The sequence below is a fragment of the Trichoderma harzianum genome, assembly GCF_003025095.1.
Source record: "Trichoderma harzianum CBS 226.95 unplaced genomic scaffold M431scaffold_7, whole genome shotgun sequence".
Classification (NCBI taxonomy): Eukaryota; Fungi; Ascomycota; class Sordariomycetes; order Hypocreales; family Hypocreaceae; genus Trichoderma; species Trichoderma harzianum.
In genome coordinates this window covers 1217627-1232830 of record NW_020209255.1, presented here as the reverse complement: position 1 = coordinate 1232830, position 15204 = coordinate 1217627, and the positions used below count along the sequence as shown (strand labels likewise).

Below are 15204 nucleotides of genomic sequence, written 5' to 3'. Positions count from 1 at the left end.
TTTCAAGCCAAGTATAAAGCCATTGTATTCTTGGAAAATACAGTTTTTAAGCCACCAACAACAGAGAGATGGGACAAAGACGGAGGTCTATGATGTGCGTAAAAAAAACATGAGAAGAAAGGAAGATGCATTCCGTCCGGCATAACACGTGAATCAAATTAATTAACATAGGTAAGGTAGTTATGACGTTTAGATTCATTGATGCCTTTGGGCGAATTGCACATCGCAAACGCTGCAGCTGGGCGGCCCGTTTGGCAGTGGCCCCTACAAACAAGCCGTCAAGTCCATTGTGCGTGCCTGTTTGAAAGCCAAAAAAGCATAAAGCAGAAATATCAAGTTCGCACTTGGAAGTTTCCGAGGAAACTAAGATTTCCACAAAGCAAGAGCCAGTCTCCGTCAGACAAAGGCCGACTCCAAGTTGAGCGAGAGAGACCCAAAGGTATTTTTAAATTAAATATTTCTTCTCCCCTTCGTCCCAGTATTGAATCTGAAAACGAAGCACGTTTTATTTCCACCCAAGACTGATTGATTTAATATCGAAAAGCCTGCAGCTTAGCAAATATGCATCAACAGAATATTCTCAGCACCACCGAGGCCGTCACGCCAAATTCCGGCAAGAAGAGATCTTTTCGGCCAGAGGACGAGGTGCTCGATAACGACGACTCCAAGAAGCGCCGGTTTGCACAGCACGACGTGCGTATGGCTGGACGTTGTGGCAGTAACGTGCGCTTTGGTACCACTCAGCTCCCTCTCACGGCATCAGAGCACCGGGGAACCATCGATTCTTCGGAGCAGCCGCAGCGAGGTCGCACAAGGTGGCGAGAGGGAAGTGAGCCGCCGAACTGGGACTGTCAGGAGTTCCACGGGCGTCAAATCATGAGTGCGAGCTTTGATGATAGCCTTGGAGCGGAGAGGAACCCTTTTCAAGACTCTGAGACCAGGGGAGCTGCATCTGCATGAGGATTTTCGTCAAGCTGAATACCCGAATGACCACAACAAGAGAGGTAGAAATGATGATTTTAACGGAAACGAGTCGGGTATTGCCTCTTCATCTCGAAGGATAGTCGGAGGCCTGTTTATTTCGGTTTCATGTGCATCGGATTACCTCTGGCAACGATGATTGCCGGCACACCTAGGGGAGAATGCCCCACACAACACAACAATCTCGTATGCAACAGCGTCAACAAGTCAACCAGGGATATACCGCAGCTAGGAAGATTTTGAAGACGCCTGTACAGGAAATTTTGATCGGGCTACGGCTTGCATAGTATGGGATCTTGGCGTCGCTCCAGGACTCGGTGGACTTATCGGTTTGGTTTCAGTTTCGGTTTTGGCGTTTAAGATAGAGGACGAGCCGCGTATTAAAGCCCGATAGAAATTCAGACATTTTTCGACTTCAACTCATGCTGGGCTCCCAGTTGTTCGCAGCTGTGGCGTGGGAGAAGTGTAGTCCCGCCCATGCTGGCCTCTTTGTGCTTGTCGGTTGGTGATTGCTGTTATCAAATCGGTCCATTTTCTCAAAGACCCATGTCATCGTCACTGTCATCGTCCATATCTTGGCCATGTTCCTCCTCTTCTTCACGCCGCATGGTTTCAGCACTTGCACCGATTTTGCGAACGCCTTCAGCTACACTGGCAACAAAACCTCTGCTCTCAGCAAGCTCCATGGCCCCGACACCCCGAAGACTCGTGACACCTTCGCCGTGGCTTTCAGGCTGTGTGATTTTAGATCTCATCTTAGCGGATCGAGCTTCTTGAAGATCTCTCAAAAGAGAGCGCACTTCCGAGGCGGACGGAACATCATCGCTCGCGTGCGCGAGAAGCATCTCGGCGAACTCGAACCAGTGGTACGGCAGGGCACCTGCTGGAGCTGCAGTCGTGCAGGACGGCAAAAACGGAGGCGACAATATGATGTCGGCGTCTGCGGAGTTGAGTCTTCTCGAATTGCCTCTGCTGTCGGCTCTGACGGGCGGCGGAGGGGGAGGTGCCCAATCCTTGACATCGATGGCGGTTTCGTAGGTGACGATTTCGCGAAGGGATTCGGGATGGAGCCATGCCGGGGGCACGATGTTGGCGCGTCGTTGCTTTTTGAGGAGAATTGCTAGCCAGAGAGGCAGGTCGGCGCGGTGTGGCGGGCGAAGTTTGGGAGTCGAGCCCTGTTGTTCACATGGTCAGTAGACGAAGACGAAGGGAAGCTCTGGCTGTGTAGAATTAGAATGGCTGACCGAGAGAAGCTCAATGCTCTCGAGGCGCTGGCGGGGAACCACCGTGACGAGCTCCATTTCGCACAGAAAGGCGGCCTCTGAGGGCACCAGGCCCAGGGGGAGAGGCAAAGCCATGGTTTTGGTGGTGGTGATGCTGGTGACAGCTTGAGGCGTGATGTCGTGCAGTGCTAGTAAGCTGCGTGTCAGTCGTGTTGAAAATGTCGTGCCCCTCCAACCCAGGAATGCGTACGACCCACCCGCCAATCTGGTACCTAGATCTGCTTTTTAGATCTCGCCATCTCCCTTGGCCGAATTGACTTTTATAGTTGCACAAGGCGTCTATTTATTACATCGCCATCTGCATGTCTTATTCTATTCACATCAATACCTTACCGATTGCTATCGTAATCTTTGCAATTTATTTATAGCGTAAGAGCATCTTTGAATCTAAATGCAAGACATACGCAGGGATGATTGTCAGCGGTTAGAGGACTCACTCTGTCGTATCTTGAGACTTTACTGAGAATCTCCCGTCTACGACAAATTGCTCTTTATGAATAGAAATAACAAGCCTCGAGCCACTCTCAAGAGCACTAAGCCATAGTAATATAGTGGTAGTATATCAGTTTGTGGACTAAGCGAAGCACTGACGGCCGAGGTTCGATTCCTCGCTACGGCATTCTTTTTGCTCTTTTTGCCTTCGTTCATGGCGATAATAATCAGTGGGTAATGGATATATGCCGGAGCTCTAGCGAATTGAAAGCACGACAGCATGTTGAAGTACTTTTGTGCTCCCTTCGTAACAAACATGGAGGATGTTACTGTCTTAATCGAGGTGGAGTCTACAACAGACTTTATTCTTGGATCTTGCCAACAATGACAAACCATTTTGTATTTCAACTTCCCATAACTAAATAATATTGTTAAACATTTAATTGAACAAATTATTAATACGCGCATATTGACAGTTAGAAACCGCAGATGGGTTGCTGTGACTGTGACAAAGATAATTTTGACAGATGTTGTAAAGAAACATCGGCACGCGCTGCATTACATCTTCTAAGCCAGGTCTCACGGCTTAATTGAAACCTCCACATCCGATGAAATAAAAGCTCTACTATAATTAGTTTCATATCCGTCTTCCGTCTTACTCTAGTCTCACTAGTTTGTCTAGCTGATCAAATAAGCTTACCTATTCCTGGATACCAAGAACTCGATGCTACCACGTATGAAGCAGGTATTTAACAGAGCGGAACTCGACTTTGAAACTCAATACAGATGACCGCTACTCCGTCTCTTACTCCAGATTTCACTTCCAATTAACATTACATCCTCATCGAGACTCGTCACCATGCCATCCATCCCTCGTGCCACAATACTGGCCTTTGGCATAACCTCGTTTATATCGGGATGGGCTTCCCTCATCTCACCAAATCTAATGATCGAGTCTCTCAACCTCCCTACAGGCGCCCTACCAGCCGTAAAAGGCAACGCTCTGGCAGCCATTGCCATGGGCATTTACTACACACTGGCCGCGTACCAAAACAACACTGCATTCTTCGCGGCTACCGTTCCGATGAGGCTGCTTACAGCTACGGTATTCTGGGCGCAGGATTGGAAGGCTGCGTCGATCTGGGAGGGTGCAGGTGCGATTTTAACTGCAGCGGCTTTGGTCTTGTCTTGATATGCTTGGGGAAGCGAACCAAAAGTATCACATCTCAAGCACACACCCACCAAATGAAGCAATGATCTAATGTTACCACCTCTGCTGCAATAGCCGAGATTATCCGGTCTGACTGCATTTCAATTTGTCTTTTCTTTTTCTCTCCCCTCTTGGGAATGAGTCCTTCAACGTGAGTCACAGGAGGCTATTCTGGATATGGAGACACGGGAATTCGCCGGTGGAGTTGGATACGTCCATTGGGCAGGTGGAACAGTGCGATTAAAAGGTAGAAGTGCCAATACTCAACTCATGGTCAAGAGCAGTGAGACCATGTGATGGACAGCTTCATATGAGAATAGACACGCAAACCAGGTAACACGTCCAGCAAAATGAAGCATGTGAGATCCTACGAGCAATTAGTACTATATATAAAGAAACGTGCTTGAGCCTCACACAGTGCCAAAACTTAACGCCTCTATCACAAGACAGCCACTTTACGCGCGAATTGTGCGCGCAAAACCCTCCGCGCAGGCCAGTAAATCTCTCCTCATGGCTTGCGCCCGAGCCGTGATTGGCTGGAGATAGCTGATGAATCACACTGTGTCAGGAGGGACGCGATGGAGACATCCAAGTGTGGGCTTGGGATGCAGATATAGGGAGCAACGTCAGCTAAGATAGGCAATCCTTGCTGCTGCCTCGTCTCGTCGCATCTGATCTTCCCCTGATCAAGCCTGTCATCCGATATAGGACTTTGAATCCCGTCGCAAAGGCGCATTCGAACAGCTCGACACTTCTTCGATCTCACTTCTCGATATCGTCCTCTGTAAACTGTAAAAAGTCATCGTCACCATGGCCATGTACAGCGCTGTCCCGCCTCCTGAGGAGGCCCCTCCTCCCAGCCAGCTTACGGCAAGCATCATCTTCCCAGCTGCTCCGCCATCTGGTGCTCCCATCGACATCGAGGCTTGGACCATCTCGGCGCTTCAATCGCTCAGCGTTTCGCCCATTGCCCGCGGCACCGGGAGTCCTCTATCGATCCCTCTCGATGCGCTCCCAACGCCCTCCAAGCGCTCTGCTAGCCGGCAGCAGGTTACCATCACAACCGCTACCGAGGAAGTTCAGGTTACTGTTGTGGCTCCTCGCAGACCGCCATCTGCTCGGGACAGTATGAAGCGCAGAGAGGCCGTCCTGAAGGGCAAGGAAGGTAGCCGGCAGCGTCGGCGATGGGAGAACGGTATTAAATACTGCCTTGTCTGAATCAGATAACTTTCAGGCACCTTAGACACAGGTCGCTGATGATGAGGGAATCTCCTCTTAAACAGATCGTCTCATGCACGTCCCCAACGTCCAGCCGCCCGAGCCCGTCGACTGGGAAGTCCACCCGACACATCCCATCCACCGAGTCCCTTATCAGCTCGCTCAGTTCTGGGACCATGGCGTGCGCCAGCGCATTCAAGACAAGACGGCCAAGCTCCAGGCCGCGCGCAAGAAGCAGCAGCTCAAGACTGGCAGTGCAACAGGCCTCGGTGTAGGTGAGGTGCCGCGCGACCTTCGAGAAGCGACCAAGCGCAGCCCAGTAATCCGCACCTGGGTCAAGGCCCTTGAGGAGCCTGTGCGACAGTACATGGTTGATGAGCGCCGAAGGAAGAAGGCCGAGGATCAAGCCGACAATGGCAACGACGAGGACGTGGACAGCGCGGCGGAGGAGATGGACTCTGATGATGAAGAGATTGTCTTCGTGGGTCGTAACGGCAGAATGAGAGACTTGCAGGAGAAGAGGGCTGCTGCGGCTGCAGCTGCTGCAAGATACAGAACTGCCCACCGGCAAGTGTCACAGGAGACGGTTGACTCCGGGCTGGTGTTTGATTCCTTTGGCGATGATGAGAGCGCTGCTTTCAAGTGAGTTTCCCCTTTTTCTCGTGATACAATGTGTGAATGTTGGGAAAGCTAACTTGACATCCATCTCCAGGCGGTGGCTTACACATGCCATCTCGGACTACTATGGCCTGACATCAAGGTCAGTCACCTTAGCCAACGCCCAGAGGGTAGTATACATCGGCTTGAAGCAAGTTCCGCAGCTGAAGAAAGCTGTTCCTCTCATTGACCATCTGCCACGACCTTTGTGGGAGATCTGCTGAGTGTAGCCAAAGATGGACGAGTATAATCTTTACAGAGTAAAGGACGTGGAGACTTGGGTTATACAGGACCTCATGCCCTCACCATATACAGGCATCTTCTTGAGTATATTGTTTTACTAGACATATATGTTCCGTTCATTTAATACATCTAGACGAATAGAGGTGGTACTGGGAGATGACAAACGTACATTTGGTTTCAATGTAGAATCCATATATTCTTTCGTCAGATATCCTCACATCGCCACTGTTGTCCACCAAGGTCTACCGTCCGAAAGGAATATGCTGAGGAGGCTGGTCTCCCCATCTTCGATCTATTGCTTTTGCTGTCAGGAGCAACCCTTTTTCTCCACCAAGCAATGGTCCAAATCTGGCAACTCGTTCTGGCACTGACATGTTGAGAAACACGGCCAATCCCGACGCTCCACCCTGTTCGAAAAGCGTTTTGGAAAGCGCCTTGGCAGCATTTACATTCATGCCCGCTCTCCTGAGGAATAATTCCCACGGAGTTTCTTCAGAAGACAAAAACCTTGATAGCGCTTCGAATCTTGAGGAATATTGACACATAAAAGCCAAAACCCACGAGGCCATTGTCTCTGTTGCTCCTGGGATAAAGTGTACATCGACATCCCCGTCTAGTGCAACTGCGAAGCTCAAAAACTCAGCATAAGCGGCTGTATCCGACGGAGCCATTGTTCCCATAAACTCTCCCTTGGGCTGCGATTCTGATACTAAGACAATCAGAGTTTCATATCTCTGGCTCACTTTCTGCACACGCTCCCGTAGTGGAGTTTGAGACTGAGAGCCTGGAAGGGAACGTTGCCTGACCTTGAGAAGATTCGTGATGATGATTCCTGTTCCAGGCGAAAGGGATATATCAGCTTCAAAACTCAAAGGCGAGACAGCCTCTTTGGGCTGAGTAACGCCCGGTAACCTGGCGGTAGTGTTGTGACGCGAAAAGTCAACGTCGATTAACTTCTCGGGAGCCCACATACTCTCTAATCGTCTCAATATTGGCCTAGCAAGATCAACAGAAATGATAAAAGACGACTTCTCGGATGGTATCTCAATGTTGGGAATCGGCGCGGGAGGCATCTCTTCAGTCATCTGGAGAGGTACTATTTCGCGGTCGTTGGCTGCAGATGCTTCGTTGCCAGGGATAGACGGCAAAGTACCTGTACATTGACTCATTCCAGCGGGCTCTGTACTGAGGCGCGGTCTTTTCATGCCCCTTAGTTCCATAAAGTTGTGGAGGAGGATGCTCGTGGCACTCGTGTCATAAGACTTTGGTAATAGTCTTGGGCCATCGTCGTCGAGTTTCCTACGAGTTGGCCGATTGACTTTATGAGAATCCCTAATTTCCGAGACGCTTCTCTCGTTTCCTTGCTCCAAGTTCATCCAATTAGGGCCCTCATGATGCTGGGTGCTAGTAGGGGGCGCTTCGTCCGCTTCGTCGTTCAATAAGAATACCGATTCGATTTCTTCGTCGTGTTGAATATATAGGACATCCAGACTTGGCTTTATCGAAACGAAATCAAGACTACTTAAGAGAGAGGTGGAATCGAGAGAAAGATATTTTGCAATTATATCATCTGACACCGCAATTTCATCCACCATGATTGGCCGCATTTTCTCTAACGGGAAAACTGCCCATCTGAGAGAAGATTCTGAAGATGGATCCCGCGGAATTGGCAAGATATTAAAACAGTGAGGTATACTTTTTCTCAAGAATGCAAAATGAGTCTTCGCGGTGAAGTTCCTAAGAGACCATTCAGGAGGTGGGATGTCGAAATCAAGCAGAGGTACGGGAGCACGACATAGGGAGTCAGCTGGATGAAAACTCTCTTGGTTCACCAATTGGTTAGCATAATAATGCCGGTCCTCAAGCAGTGTCATGAAAGCATCTTCAAAATGCCCTGTTTCCTGGAGCGACTTGGAGACATTCTCGTCGTCATCACCAATTAGAGGCAGGTGGATGTCAGTGAGCGCGTTGGCTTCACTTAGGGTATCAGAGCTAGTAAAGACGACAGGAGCCTCGACTTTGGCCTCTTGGAACAGGGTGTGACATGTTTGGAAGAGCTGTGGTAATTCTCCTGCGGCTGGTGATGTCATGAAAGTGGACGAAATAATAGGGTCTGAGTCCATGTCACGCTGAATGGCCTCGAGCGCGGTGCGGTCAGGGCTGCTTGGTTCTGACACAAGATCAACGACCGCCGCACCACCATCAGGAATGAACGGTACAGTGTCGTCTGAAACTGGAGACAAGGGGGGCGAGATAGGATCCAGGCAGCTGTATTGATACTATAAGCTGTCAATTGCGGTGGACAATGGCGATCCAAGCAGTGAAGTTGACTCACAGGCTTGATTTTTGTTTGTTCTAGGGGCAAAATCTCATGTTCGGAAACTGTCAGCGATTTGCTTTGTTCTCTCACAAGATTCACAGCGTCCTTCGATAAGGTAGGTTTATCTGTGTCAAGTTCACGATGCAGAAGCTTCCATAACAGGGTAAGACCAGTTGGAAAGTTGAGGCTTTCATCTCTATCTGGCCTTGTGCAAGTGAATGGGATCCATTGCTTGAAAGGATCACTATATCTCTTAGTATGAACCTGGCGTAGGTACTCTTGGACATCACTCTCATGACAAGACCCCAAGTCCAGCTCGCCGACAGGAAGAAAAAGTTCTTTCGTAAAAGTGTTGGTAGCTGATAGGGAAATTTTTGATGGAGAATCGTGGAGAAGCTTCTCGAGATTCTCCCGGTGATGTTGATGCTGGTCAAATACATCTCCTGTCAGTTGTGGGTTTGGAAGAGGAACCATCTTCAATCCCGGCTGGGATACAAATCCATCTGCTTCGGCAGTCTCTCTTGTGCTCTGTATGTCTGTCACATGGGATTGGAACGTAAATGGGTGTCGCCTATGGTTTCTGAAGCACTTCTCGCGACGGCCATATTCGTCAGCCGTTTCAGTTCTCTCGATGGGTTTGCCTGGAGCTGGTGTCATGTTGAATACCAATATTCGTGTATTTCGGGGTTCCTAGGGCTGTAAGACATGAAGAAGAATCGGTCAGTACCTATGAAGACTGCGATGTTGGATGAGGGTGAATGATTATTCTTGATTGTGACCAATTGGTTTGCAATAAAATATTTGGAAGGAGAGCTGATTGATGGATATGGAAAGCGACAGATATCGATAACGTCCTTCCCGTGACCCATGATACGACACCAGCTTTAATCTATCACAGGGAATCCAAGCTACTTAGAGAGCTCTTGAAACATATAATTATCGATTTATCTTACGCCTTCAGGGCTCTGTTATGGAAGACGTTCAGCGGGCATCAACTTCCAGTCGACATCAACCAACATACCCTGCAGAGCAGCAAACGCAAATGAGGCTTGCCGCATGGACTTTAGCTATAAGCAGCCCCAGTGACGGGTTACAGGGGACCACCCCACTAAAAGTGGCTTCTTGCCCCGCCAAATCAACTCCAGTACAAGGTGCTAGAAGCCGCTTACATATGGCGGGCTGCCTATCTCCGATAAGTTGATAAACATCCCGCCCAGTTGCGATCCCCAGCTTGACGCAACAGCTCTCAAGCTTCATCCTTGGGCCGTTCGGAGCACCAGGGCCGTTCCATGTAGCCTGTGCAATAAAGCCTGCAAAGCTTCTCTCTTTCGCAGTCGTTCTGTTCCTCCACCATGGCGTATGTCGCACCAGTCCACAAGCCGACCAGCATCAGGCATGCCCTGCGCATCCGGTTCCTGTCGCCTGATATCGAGGATTTGGTCGTTGCGTGAGTGTTTCCTACGGCTTCCGATTGCTTGTATACCATTTGCTCACTCGTATCAACGCACAGGAAAGCAAATCGACTGGAAATATGGCGAGTCACCGAGGAGGGCATGACGTGCCTCCACACAAAAGTTGTCCATGGTACCATAGACATGCTCCAGCGGCTGCAGCCGAAGGATTCCGCTACAGACCTTCTGTTCATCGGCACAGATAGGCTACAGTACTTCAATATAGCTTGGAATCCTGAAACAAACCAGCTAGATGCTGTCGAGCAGACAATACACGATTCAGCAGAACCCTATATGCGGCAATCGCAAAGCCAAAATAGATGTCTTGTGGACCCCACTGGCAAGTTTATGGCCATGCACCTTTGGGAGGGGGTGCTGAACGTCTTTCGCCTGCGAATACGCAAGGGTTTAACCACAAAGCTTGAAGTGCTGGACCAGGTCCGGTTGACTGAATTATGGATGAAATCGAGCGTATTCCTACATAGTCGAACCGGCCACCCGAGAATCGCGTTTCTCTACAAGAACCAGCTTGACCGCGAAGAAGCTCGGGTTGCTGTTTATCGACTGACGGATGACGATAAGGGCGGCGTCTCGTCCAAGTTCGACCCACTCAAGGACAGAGAACTGGACGAGGTTATTCGTGACCCTTATGCGTCCATGCTCATACCCGTTCCAGTGTATGAGGAGAAGCGATACCACGTGCGCAATAACGAGGGAGCCAGGGCACATCTAGGCGGCCTTCTTGTGGTTGGAGAGACTCTTCTTACATATTTCGACAGCCTCACATATTCTAGCGTGAGCTCCACCCTTGAGGACCCGAAGATATATGTTGCTTGGGCTGAGTATGACGGGACGCATTACTTCTTGGCCGACGACTACGGCCGTCTTGATCTACTTGAAATCAAGACTACTAATGAATCAACTGGTGTGGTGGTCACTGGCATGGAGGTGCATCCGATATCTTTTCAAGATTCGAGCCGATATACATCAAGAGCGTCCAGCTTAGTTTATATGGGAAATAATCTCCTATTTATTGGTTCACATCATGGCGACTCTCAGCTACTACATATCGATGTTGAAACCCAGCAAATGACTCTTGTCAAAGTTTTATCCAACAACGCGCCCATCATGGACTTTACCATCATGGATCTGGGAAACAGAGAGGGAGACGCACAGTCTGGCAACACCTTTTCATCAGGGCAGGCGAGGATTGTGGCCGGCTGTGGTGCTTACCAGGATGGAAGCCTACGGAGCATTCGCAGCGGTGTTGGCCTTGAAGACCGTGGTCTCTTGGATGAAATCCAGGGCACTAGGGGGCTATTCACCTTGCGATCAGTGGACTCGGAAAAGGCCGATACCGTTGTCATATCCACGCTAACTGGAACTCGAGTTCTCCGATTTGAGCCCGATAACATTGAGGAGCTCTTTTCCTTTCAGGGAATGGATCTCGAATCGGAAACGCTCTTGGCTGCAAACCTGCCAAACGGTCAGCTGCTGCAAATAACACCTCGAGTTGTCAATCTCTTGGACCCTGACAGCGGGGCTTCTTTGGGCTCATGGCAGTCACCCGAAGGCAAAGTGATCACGGCGGCGTCTGCCAATACCAAGTGGGCTTTACTGTCTATAGATGGATCAATATTGGTATCCTTAAACCTTCTTGACGGCTTAAAGGCGGTTATCCAAAACGCTACACAAGATTCGGTATCCGGACAACCCGATCAAATATCCTGCTTACATGCGGCGCGCGAACCTCAAGACTTCGGTGTGGTCGGTTGGTGGACTTCGGGAACGATTTCAGTTGTAGATCTGGCGACTTTAACACCACTCCACGGTGAACCACTGAGGCAGACAGACGACAGTTCTTCAGTTCCACGGGATGTGGCCCTCGTCCAGCTACATCCGCCTGACATCTCGGGCCCAACCATGTTGGTGGCATTGGAAGACGGAAATCTCATCAGCTTCAATGTCTCGGTTAAAGGCTTCTCAGTATCTGGTAGGAAGACAGTCACACTGGGAAGCGGTCCGGCACGGCTACACGTTCTACCCCGAGCGGACGGGATCTGCAACGTGTTTGCGACTACAGAGCATGCTAGCTTAATTTATAGTTCAGAAGGGCGTGTTGTCTACTCAGCGACTACGGCTGATGACGCGACATTCGTGGCCCCGTTCGACTCGGAAGCCTTCCCAGACTCTATCGTGTTATCAACAGAAGATCATATCAGGATCTGTCAGGTTGATAACGAAAGGCTTACCCACGTCAAAGCACTCCCTATGAGCGAGACCGTCCGTCGTGTAGCTTATTCACCGGGCTTGAAGGCTTTTGGACTGGGCTGTATTAAAAAGGAGCTGGCTGACAACGAGGAGGTCATTACGAGCACCATCAAACTAGTCGATGAGATCATCTTCCAGGAGCTAGGGAAGCCATTTGAGCTCAATGCCTCCTCGTCATTGGAGCTGGTCGAGTGCATAATTCGGGCCGAATTACCTGACAGTAATGGCGTCTTGGCCGAGAGATTCTTGGTCGGCACGAGTTTTGTCGCAGACCCTGGCACAGAGGAAGCAGGAGAGACGAGAGGCAGAATATTGGTCCTTGGTGTCGACGAGTCGCGGCAGTTGTACCAAATCGCCTCCCATAACTTGAAAGGAGTGTGCCGTTGCCTAGCCATCATGGATGACTACATTGTCGCTGGACTGACTAAAACGGTGGTTGTTTATTCTTTCACCCAAGAGACGTCGACGGCTGCCAGTTTAAAGAAGCTCGCATCGTTCCGCCCCGCATCATTCCCAGTCGATCTGGACATCTCTGGGAACATCATCGGTATTGGTGATCTCATGCAATCCCTTACTCTTGTTGAATTCACACCGGGTCAAGATGGTAAGAAGGCAACGTTGGAAGAGAAGGCAAGACACTATCAACAAGCTTGGACTACATCGATCAGCGCACTGGATGATTCTAGGTGGCTAGAGGCGGATGCTCAGGGTAATATCATTGTGCTCAGACAAAATCAAGAAGCACCTACAGAGCAAGACCGTAGCCAGCTGGAGATTATAAGCGAACTCAACATTGGGGAACAGATCAACCGGATCCGGAAGATTCAGGTTGCGCCTGCTGAAAATGCCATTGTGGTACCAAAAGCATTTTTGGGCTCGGTAAGCTTGATACATATCTCTCAAGAAATAGCGATCTGAAACTGACTAATTGGACAAATAGATTGAGGGAACTCTTTACCTCTACGGCGACATTGCCCCCAAGTACCAGGATCTGCTAATGACGTTCCAGTCAAGACTCCAAGAGTATATCCAGACACCTGGAAACCTGTCGTTTGACACTTGGCGGGCGTTTAGAAACCAGGCTAGAGAAGGTGAAGCTCCTTTCCGATTCGTGGACGGTGAAATGATAGAGAGGTTCTTGGACTTGGACGAGAACCAGCAGGGGCTGGTGTGCGAAGGGCTGGGACCAAGCGTGGAAGACATGCGGAACATGATAGAGGAGCTCAGAAGGATGCACTGAGGCTGATGCATAGCATGTTTCTGGATCGAAAGGATTTACGATATACGTGATGGAAGATGGCGAAGGCGATGCGTTGCTAGGTATTGATGCCTGGCATTGAGTTTCATAGACAGTGGACTGGCGGTGGTGGAGTCGGTTCACGAATGAACCACGTCCTGATACGATCTTGCTAGTTGCTTGAGTTACTGATGTAGGTACATGTAGGATGAAATGTCAAAAAAATACAAATTTCGAGAAAATATCTGATTCAATCTGCTTTTTTATTCTCTATTGATGTCAATTTTATAAGACTATGAAATGCCCTTCTAGAATAGCTCCAGTCCCTTGTTGACATCAGTCGATTGCTTACCAAAGGCGGAACAGACCGGGACGCCGAAGCTCCCGGCGAATCAGCGCGCCGCAATTTCCACCGCAGCTGACCATGGCAGCCTCAGAACTCAGGCCACGACCAGAAAAACCGGATCCCAAAACTTTCGGCAATCCATCACACCTGTTAGCCCGAGAGAGCCAAGCAACACGGCGAAAAGACCTCAACTCACCACCTTCGACCTTCGCCCTCGAACCCTCTTACCATGGCGCCTCTCGCTACCGCTTCCCGCCTGTGCCTGCGCTCGTCGGCCGTGGCCAAGCCTGCCGTGCGCGCGCTGAGCTCGTCGGCCGTGCGCCAGGCTGATGCTCCCGGAGCGGCTTCCTACACCAGCCCCTTCAAGGGCGAGTCCAAGGGCAGCAAGATCCCCGACTTTAGCAAATACATGTCCAAGGGCAGCGAGACCTCCAACAAGCTCTTCTCGTACTTTGCGGTCGGCACGATGGGTGCCATTACTGCTGCCGGAGCCAAGAGCACTGTTCAAGGTGGGTTGCTTGTTTGTGTGGGGGAGGGGGGAAACGGGTTGAAGATGGGAATTGGTGCTCTGGATGAGCTGGAATTGGCTTATACGAGGCCATTGGAGCTTGAGGGACTTGGAATTGAGCAATTGGGTCGTTTTCGTGCACGAGGCTAACACGTGGGTTGCTATAGAATTCCTCCTCAACATGTCTGCCTCTGCCGACGTTTTGGCCATGGCCAAGGTCGAGGTTGACCTGAACACCATCCCCGAGGGCAAGAACGTGAGCATACCCGACGAACTCTATACGCAAAAAAAGAACCGCATTTGACTAACTCCCTCCCCCCTCAGGTCATCATCAAGTGGCGAGGCAAGCCCGTCTTCGTCCGTCACCGAACCCAGGACGAGATCGACCAGGCCAACAAAGTCAACGTCGCCTCCCTCCGAGACCCCCAGTCCGACGAGGACCGTGTCAAGCGCCCCGAGTGGCTGGTCATGCTGGGCGTCTGCACCCACTTGGGTTGTGTCCCCATTGGCGAGGCCGGCGACTTTGGTGGCTGGTTCTGCCCCTGCCACGGCTCCCACTACGACATCTCTGGCCGGATACGAAAGGGCCCCGCGCCTCTCAACCTGGAGATTCCCGAGTACGACTTCCCCGAGGATGACAAGCTTGTCATTGGTTAAAGATCGCGAATACATGTATAAAGAATCGGGGGGAACAAAAGAGAGGGGGGGAGACTGTCCTGTCACAAACGATGTAACAGTATAGGGGGGAGTCTTGGGAACTAAAATGGGTGAAAGATGAGACAGCTCCCGGACAAAAATACATAATTCGTCTCGGAATTACAAAAAAACATAGATTCTCTCTGGGCGGTCAAGTCTATCGGCGGGATGGGAGGTTGGAATGAAGAAATGGAAGATGGTGTCTCATGATGCTGGGAATGGGACACACAAACTCCTTGTTTCTTAGACGTGAGCCATGTGCAGCATTGTATAAATAAAAACGTTTTACAAAAAAAAGAGAAGAAATGCTCTTAAACTTGTTAGTGAGAGCGTACCGAGAATTTCATCACC

At 50.2% G+C, this 15204-nt stretch overlaps 7 protein-coding genes and 1 non-coding gene across 8 annotated transcripts; 6 read left to right on the top strand and 2 right to left on the bottom strand.

Annotated features, from left to right (window-relative positions):
* Positions 1-561: 561 nt before the first annotated feature.
* Positions 562-960, top strand: M431DRAFT_495930 (hypothetical protein; the record flags this gene model as incomplete). The annotated part of the gene is made up of 1 exon (XM_024917432.1): positions 562-960. One exon carries the CDS (start codon positions 562-564, stop codon positions 958-960), a length of 399 nt encoding a protein of 132 aa, XP_024773654.1.
* A 557-nt stretch (positions 961-1517) lies between these two features.
* Positions 1518-2339, bottom strand: M431DRAFT_86879 (hypothetical protein; the record flags this gene model as incomplete). The annotated part of the gene is made up of 2 exons (XM_024923729.1): positions 1518-2156; positions 2226-2339. The coding sequence occupies 2 exons, from the start codon at positions 2337-2339 to the stop codon at positions 1518-1520; spliced, it is 753 nt and encodes a 250-aa protein (XP_024773653.1).
* Positions 2340-2801: 462 nt separating this feature from the next.
* Positions 2802-2883, top strand: M431DRAFT_t119. Its single transcript has one exon. It is a non-coding gene; the product is annotated as a tRNA-His (tRNA).
* A 615-nt stretch (positions 2884-3498) lies between these two features.
* M431DRAFT_509008 (hypothetical protein) lies at positions 3499-4308 on the top strand. Its single transcript, XM_024919216.1, has one exon. It carries the CDS (start codon positions 3556-3558, stop codon positions 3886-3888), a length of 333 nt encoding a protein of 110 aa, XP_024773652.1. The 5' UTR covers positions 3499-3555; the 3' UTR covers positions 3889-4308.
* Positions 4309-4716: 408 nt separating this feature from the next.
* On the top strand, positions 4717-6005 carry M431DRAFT_482815 (hypothetical protein; the record flags this gene model as incomplete). The annotated part of the gene is made up of 3 exons (XM_024916068.1): positions 4717-5071; positions 5190-5766; positions 5837-6005. The coding sequence occupies 3 exons, from the start codon at positions 4717-4719 to the stop codon at positions 6003-6005; spliced, it is 1101 nt and encodes a 366-aa protein (XP_024773651.1).
* Positions 6006-6258: 253 nt separating this feature from the next.
* Positions 6259-9066, bottom strand: M431DRAFT_117574 (hypothetical protein). Its single transcript, XM_024912003.1, has 2 exons — positions 8360-9066; positions 6259-8303 (listed from the first exon to the last, which is right to left on the bottom strand). The coding sequence occupies exons 1-2, from the start codon at positions 8999-9001 to the stop codon at positions 6267-6269; spliced, it is 2679 nt and encodes an 892-aa protein (XP_024773650.1). The 5' UTR covers positions 9002-9066; the 3' UTR covers positions 6259-6266.
* Positions 9067-9563: 497 nt separating this feature from the next.
* M431DRAFT_117570 (hypothetical protein) lies at positions 9564-13546 on the top strand. Its single transcript, XM_024912002.1, has 3 exons — positions 9564-9791; positions 9855-12945; positions 13007-13546. The coding sequence occupies exons 1-3, from the start codon at positions 9697-9699 to the stop codon at positions 13304-13306; spliced, it is 3486 nt and encodes a 1161-aa protein (XP_024773649.1). The 5' UTR covers positions 9564-9696; the 3' UTR covers positions 13307-13546.
* Positions 13547-13815: 269 nt separating this feature from the next.
* Positions 13816-15149, top strand: M431DRAFT_509002 (hypothetical protein). The gene is made up of 3 exons (XM_024919215.1): positions 13816-14158; positions 14325-14413; positions 14482-15149. The coding sequence occupies exons 1-3, from the start codon at positions 13879-13881 to the stop codon at positions 14812-14814; spliced, it is 702 nt and encodes a 233-aa protein (XP_024773648.1). The 5' UTR covers positions 13816-13878; the 3' UTR covers positions 14815-15149.
* Positions 15150-15204: the final 55 nt, after the last annotated feature.